Consider the following 6,933-nt stretch of genomic DNA (forward strand, 5'->3'; position numbering starts at 1 on the left):
TTGTTCTCACTGTCAGGAAGTTTCTCCTTCGTTCTAGGTTGCTTCTCTCCTTGATTAATAATAATAATAATAATAATAATAATAATAATAATAATAATAATAATAATAATAATAATAATAATAATAATAATAATAATAATAAAGTTGGAAGGGACCTTGGAGGTCATCTAGTCCAATCCCCTGCTCAGGCAGGTAACCCTACACCATTTCGGACAAATGCCTGTCCAGTTTCTTCTTGAAAACTTCCAGTGTTGGAGCATTCACAGCTTCTGGAGGCAGGTTGTTCCACTGGTTAATTGTTCTCACTGTCAGGAAGTTTCTCCTTAGTTCCAGGTTGCTTCTCTCCTTGATTAGTTTCCATCCGTTGCTTCTTGTCCTGCCTTCAGGGGCTTTGGAGAATAGCTTGACTCCCTCTTCTTTGGGGCAGCCCCTGAGATATTGGAACGCTGCTATCATGTCCCCCCTGCTTGGGAAAAAAACAGGGGGTTTTCTCTATTTTCTTCCAATGGCTTTGGAAGAAAGAAAAAAAAATGGGGGGGAAAACAGCCCCAAAGGTTGAGGCCCTCTGATCTAACCCACTCTCCATGCACACCTCCGCTGCCCAAAAACACCCCAGTAAAAGAAGTGTCTTCCCAAAGCAGCTTATTCCCTTGATGAACAGCGATTTCCAGAAGAAAATCCGTCCTGAAACTGAATTAGAGAATGGAAAGGGGTTGCGAGGGGACCTTAGAGACCATCTAGTCCAGCCCGTTGCCCAGGGCTGGAATCCACCCCTGGCCATCTGTCGAAACCCCTTCAGCATGGGAAAGTTCTTCCCTCTCCTCTTTCGCATTAAATAGCTCCCTTCAGTCCTCCACTTACGGCTACAGCTGAGCCCAAAATTTCTGTTGCTAACCGAGGCAGTCGTTAAGTGGGGTTTTGCCCCGTTTTATGACCTTTCTCACCACGGTTGTGAAGGGAATCCTTGGCAACCGAGTGAGTGACATTTTCCGGTGCTGATGTAACTTCGGTCACTGAATGGAACCGTCGTAGGTCGAGGACTACCTGTATTTTGTCCCGATCTGATGTCCAGCGAACTTTAGCCTCAGTTGGGTCAACTTTCATTCCTGGTTCTCCTTTGGCAGCTGGACGGAAAGTACGACGTGGGCGGGGGAGAGCGATTCGACACGCTGGCCGACTTGGTGGAGCACTACAAGAAAAACCCCATGGTGGAGAAGTCCGGGGTGGTGGTACACCTGAAACAGGTAAGTTGGTCACCTGTGCCGAACGTTTAACTGGGGACTGGGGGGGGGGAGGAANATAAAGTTTAGTTAAATCTCTCTTGGGAAGACCTGCTTAATTATTAAATATACTTGATAGATGTTCTGCTTCTTCTGGGCCAGCAAATATTCGGGGAGCAGCGAGCAGGGATTAAAACTGTAGCCAGCCCATCGAATTGAACAGAAGCTCTGCTCCGTTGCATTTTATCCAAAACCTGCCTGCAGTCTTGAGTCTGGGGGCAAACACCCCAGAGATGCTTGGCCTCAGGGTCCAGCAGCCGGGACGGCAAACGGCATAGCTAGCTAAGCTCCATTCAGCCAAATCTGAGGTCGCCCATAGAACGCTACTGTGGGTCATCCATGCAGGGAGCATGTAATAAGGACGTCTTAGTGGGGAAACAGTCTATAAAAAATGAAAATGAATGATGATGAGGATCTGTTGGAGATCATTTAGAATTCAAGCGCAAAAAGGGGTCAGACTAGATCTTTAAAAGCCAAAAAGGGGGTTGGATTAAATGACGTTTAAGTTCCGAACAGGGCTGGACTAGATGACCTTGAAGATCCAAAATGGTCAAAGCTAATTGGTGGTAAATAAGGAATTCAAGGCGGGCTGGACTTAGATCTCTTGTGAGCCTGAAGGGATTCATGACTGATGACGCGTTTGACCCCTCCCTCGCGCTCAGCCTGGTCCTTTCCTACAGACTAGATGACCGCTAAGATCCAAAACGGGGTTGGACTAGGCCGCTAAGATCCAAAACAGGGTTGGACCAGATGACCTCTAAGATCCCAAATGGGGTTGGACTAGATGACCTTTTAAGCTCACCCTCCACCTCCTGCGCCCCGTGAAGAAACCCAGCTGCCCATCTTATTAATACTGGGGTGTTCTTTGTTTTTCTTTTGCCCCCATCTCCCCCCCCCCATCCCTCCAGGTGGTTCCATCCAAACATCAGCGGGATTGAAGCAGAAAAACTGCTCCTAACCAGGGGCATCCATGGCAGTTTTTTGGCCCGGCCGAGTAAAAGCAACCCCGGAGATTTCACTTTATCGGTCAGGTAGGTACTGCAATTGTGTCTCTCGTCAAGGGCTACCTGCACACTTAGTTTTCATTTTATAAACAATTTTTTCCCTTGCACATCTGTCACGGTGATCCCCTCTATTGTTCCGTTTAGCCTAGAATATTTCCCAGTTTTCATATTCTGAAAACTTGCTGCACGTTGCATGCCTTCTGCTTATATTTAATTGAGGGCGCTTTCAATATTTAATTACTTCTTCTTCTTCTTTTTTTAAAAGGTAGGTCATATTTCCTGCATGGAGAAAAGGAGAGAGAGGAAAGAATTCTCTTTCCGGCATAAGGAGAGTTAATTCTGTTTGGCCCAGTTTAAAAGCTGCTGCCTTTTCACCGGGAGCCCATTTCCGAGGCTCCCGTTAATTGCATTTTAAAGGCACTTTGGAGACAGTCTACTTAGAGAGCCCAGCCAGACTCCAGATATTTGATGGATGAGTTTGGTCAGAGAAAAAAAAAACAGCTCTCCCATTTCTTAATCAAGCTTTTTTTTTTGGTTTTTTTTTTGCTTTTTTAAAAGAAAGATAGATAAGCGAGGGGACCCAAAGAATACACAAACAAGCACAGTTCTGCTTTTACGGCAGTGGTGCTAGCCGAAGATCCAGTTCATTGTCTTTTTTTTTTTTTTTTTTTTTAAAGCAAGCTTCTAGATCTCAGGACCATAAAGATAGTCCTCAACTTATAACTGTTTATTTAGTGACCGTTCAAAGTTACAGAGAGAGAGAGAAAGAAGGCTTCTTGCATGCCTGAAAAATATCTTACCTAGATTTGGGGTGAAAAGGATATTTAACCCAGATGTAAAAGAAAGTGATAACTGGGTTTGTTTTTCGGTTGTACAGAATTTCTGGCTTCGGGACAGGTCAATTCTAGATTGCTTTTTGGCTAATCTTGAAATCTGAATGATCTGTACCAATTTACAAAACATTTCAGCAGCCGTTCAATTTCCCTCGCTCTATTTTTTCCCCCTCTCTCTGCTTTGTAATCTTCCAGCTTTCTTTTCAACCTTTTTTTTTTTTTTTAAAGTCAAACTCGATGCAATTGTTGGATTAACCAAACAGCCACCTCGGTGCCTTAAAACACCCGAAAAGCTATCTGCCACAATAAAATAGGAATTAAAAAAAACAAACCACCCGATCCTCGCGCAATTTATTCCGGAGCGAGTAAGACATATTATAATATAAACCTGCGTTCCAGAACGCAGCTGCTCTAATTCAGTGCTGTATCGTTCGTTTTTTGTTTTTTTTTAATGGATGATTCCTTCATGCTGGTGGTTTTAATGGGCTTTAATGGACTGACCTAGCATTTTTTTGTCATTAAAAATACTTGCGTTGGTTGAAGTTCTGTATTATCTGCCTTCTTCATACATGCAAAGATAGATTTGGACCAGAGCTAGGCACGCTTCAAATGTGGTTCGAAGGACGGATACGCCCTTGGGATCCTGTTTGGTTAAATTTTTAGGAGAAGGAAAAAAATCAAACTTTTTGGGTGGATGGATGGAGGGAACAGGAAGTTGATTCCCAACAACACAATATCCTTATTGTGCCTTCGCTCTGCTCCTACGGTGACTCATCCTTGCCCTCTTGCCACAGTCTTGCCGGCGGCCCGCCCGTTTGCAAAATGTCTCCCAAAATTAGGAAACGTCTGATGTGACATAGGGTCTCTCGGCTTCCTTTAAAAAGCTGGTTGGAGGCTTCCAGGATACAGTTGTGGGTCTGCCTCACACACAGGGTGGTGTGGCCTGGTGGCAGTCCGAAGGCCCTTCTTTACGGGCCAGCATCAGTTTAAATTTTGGGGAGAAATTAACGCAGGGAAAAGTCAAAAAGATTTTAAACGCGGCTTCAAGTCTTTGTGCCGCGAGAATTGATTGGCAAAGAGGGGTTGGGGGTATCCCAGCAGTCCTCGGCGTATGACCACAATTGAGCCAAAATTTCTGTGGCTAAGCCAAACAGTTAAGCCCCGTTTTACGACTTTCCTTGCCACAGTTTGGAAATGAATCCCTGCGGGCTGTTAGTAACGCAGTTGTTAATGTGACCCTTGACTTTGCTGGTCAGAAGGCCTCAAAGACCGTCATAAATACGAGTCATTTGCCAAGCATCTGAATTTTGATCCCCCCGACCGTGGGAGGCTGCAACGGCCGTAAGTGTGAAAAAGGCTCGTAAGCCACTTTTTCCAGTGATGATGTGACTTTGAGCGCTCACTAAACGAACTGCTGTAAGTTCAGGACGACATATTCATTCATTCATTTCATCCTGCCTTTGTCATTTTAACAAATGTGCATACAGTATATTATCTGATGTTTTATCCCTGCTGCGGACAGAATCGCAGCCTGTGTTTATTTTTATAATCTCCGGGCGTCTTTTGGAAAGCTGCCCTGGGGGGAGAATCGGAGTTATATGGTGTCCATCCGTCATCCTTTCCCTCCCCGATTCTTGATGGCAGGAGGAACGATGAAGTGACCCACATCAAAATCCAAAACACGGGCGATTATTATGACCTCTACGGAGGGGAAAAATTCGCTACCTTGGCGGAGCTGATTCAGTACTACACCGATCAGGAGGGCCTTCTGCGCGAGAAAAACAGCAACACCATCGAGTTACGGTTTCCACTCAATTGCCAGGATCCGACCTCAGAAAGGTGAGTTGTGCAGGCAGGTGAAGGCAGCCAGCCCACGCAGGTCCTCCCGCTGGAGGATCGTGCTGGGGGATCGTGCTGGCCTACCTGATAAGATCGCTTGCGAGGATGGAGAAAAGGCTGCGGGAACGCTCGGAATTTCTTCTTGGACTGGGCGATGGGTTTAAAACGTTCCCGCGGATTTGTCTGGGGAGATTGTCGGTCATCCAGTTGTCTTAAAAGTGCTTTTTCAAAAGGCAGCTGGGCTAGGTTTTTTTTGAGGCAGACGACGATTAACCACTAATTTGTTCCTGGTGGACATGGGGAACATTTATGTCACTCAGTCGCCTCCTTCACGTGAATTCAAAACTGTGAGCCAGTAGGGATTTGGGGGCAGTTTTCCCCTCTGCCTTTTTCCAGGATGTTCCTCCGATTTCTAAGATTGTCCCAGCTTCCTAGGCTTTCCAGGTGGTGCCCCGTCCGAACACCAAGCCGTCTGGCCCGAAAGCAAAGAATCCTGGGAGTCGTAGTCCAGCAGCTGTACCCCACCATTGGAAATGTAAAGGGCCTGGTAGGCCAGTGGGTGCATTTATGTGCAGCCCACCCACCTCCCGTTCCTTTGCTCAAATTGGCTTTTACATCCAAGGGTGATGCTGCAAGGGGATAGAGGGCGGGCGCCCTCTAGAGGCCAGAGTAGGACATGCACCCTTCCGGGACCCTTCTGATCGATTTTTGAAATGTAAACCCCATACAAAATAGGAGGGTGAGAAGGCAGATCATTAAATGTGCAAATTTATGAGGTTCCTCGCTGACAAATCCCCCCCCAAAAAGCAGGAAGAAGGGTGGGAAAGGGTCTCCAGGGCTAGGATTAGGGTAATGTCTCTCCACTGAGGGTGGGGGGGGCGCAGAGGGGAGTTTGATCTTTCCCATTGAAAAACCAACCTGTCTTTTTTTTCAGATGGTATCACGGCCACCTGACCGGCAAGGAAGCCGAGAAACTCCTCACCGACAAAGCCAGATCCGGCAGCTTTTTAGTCCGCAGCAGTCAAAGCAAGCCGGGCGACTTCGTCTTGTCCGTTCTGACAAACGAGGACAAAGCTGACACGGGGGACCGGAAACCGCGGGTGACCCACATCATGATCCGCTACCAGGTCAGGACCCGCGACGATCCCGCTTTCTTTCAGCCTGCCTCTCGGGAGGGTGTCAAAAAGGGTAGACTGGAAGGGACCTTGCAGGTCATCCATACGTAGTCCTTGACTTATCTAGAGATTAATAATAATAATAATAATAATAATAATAATAATAATAATAATAATAATAATAATAATAATAATAATAATAATAATAATAATAATAATAATAAAGTTGGAAGGGACCTTGGAGGTCATCTAGTCCAACCCCCTATACCATGTCAGACAAATGGCTGTCCAGTCTCTTCTTAAAAACTTCCAGTGTTGGAGCATTCACTGCTTCTGGAGGCAGGTTGTTCCACTGGTTAATTGTTCTAACTGTCAGGAAGTTTCTCCTTAGTTCTAGGTTGCTTCTCTCCTTGACAGAGAGTCCTCCACTTACAGCTACAGCTGAGCCCATTTCTGTTGCTAACCAGGGCAGTCGTTAAGTGGGGTTTTGCCCCGTTTTATGACCTTTCTCACCACGGTTGTGAAGGGAATCCTTGGCAACCGAGTGACATTTTCCAGTGCTGATGTAACTTCGGTCACTGAATGGAACCGTCGTAGATCGAAGACTACCTGTATTTTGTCCCGATCTGATGTCCAGCGAACTTTAGCCTCAGTTGGGTCAACTTCATTCCTGGTTCTCCTTTGGCAGCTGGACGGAAAGTACGACGTGGGCGGGGGAGAGCGATTCGACACGCTGGCCGACTTGGTGGAGCACTACAAGAAAAACCCCATGGTGGAGAAGTCCGGGGTGGTGGTACACCTGAAACAGGTAAGTTGGTCACCTGTGCCGAACGTTTAACTGGGGACTGGGGGGGGGGAGGAA

The 6,933-nt window shown here is 46.4% G+C and overlaps 2 protein-coding genes across 2 annotated transcripts in view; both read left to right on the forward strand.

Annotated features, from left to right (window-relative positions):
• Window positions 1-1,422, forward strand: part of LOC107298563 (tyrosine-protein phosphatase non-receptor type 11-like) — a 17,542-nt gene extending 16,120 nt beyond the window's left edge. Inside the window, exons 5-6 of the mRNA XM_015827940.1 lie at window positions 1,125-1,244; window positions 1,360-1,422. Of these exons, the coding sequence (XP_015683426.1) occupies window positions 1,125-1,244; window positions 1,360-1,422 (183 nt within the window). The remainder of the gene's footprint in view (window positions 1-1,124; window positions 1,245-1,359) is intronic.
• Window positions 1,423-1,826: 404 nt separating this feature from the next.
• Window positions 1,827-6,879, forward strand: LOC107298564 (tyrosine-protein phosphatase non-receptor type 11-like; the record flags this gene model as incomplete). The annotated part of the gene is made up of 5 exons (XM_015827941.1): window positions 1,827-1,846; window positions 2,189-2,311; window positions 4,762-4,956; window positions 5,891-6,083; window positions 6,760-6,879. Coding segments are annotated over exons 1-5 (651 nt in total), but the record flags the coding sequence as incomplete, so codon positions are not given.
• Window positions 6,880-6,933: the final 54 nt, after the last annotated feature.

This window comes from Protobothrops mucrosquamatus, unplaced genomic scaffold, assembly GCF_001527695.2.
Source record: "Protobothrops mucrosquamatus isolate PMUCROS unplaced genomic scaffold, P.Mucros_1.0 scaffold4088, whole genome shotgun sequence".
NCBI lineage: Eukaryota > Metazoa > Chordata > Lepidosauria > Squamata > Viperidae > Protobothrops > Protobothrops mucrosquamatus.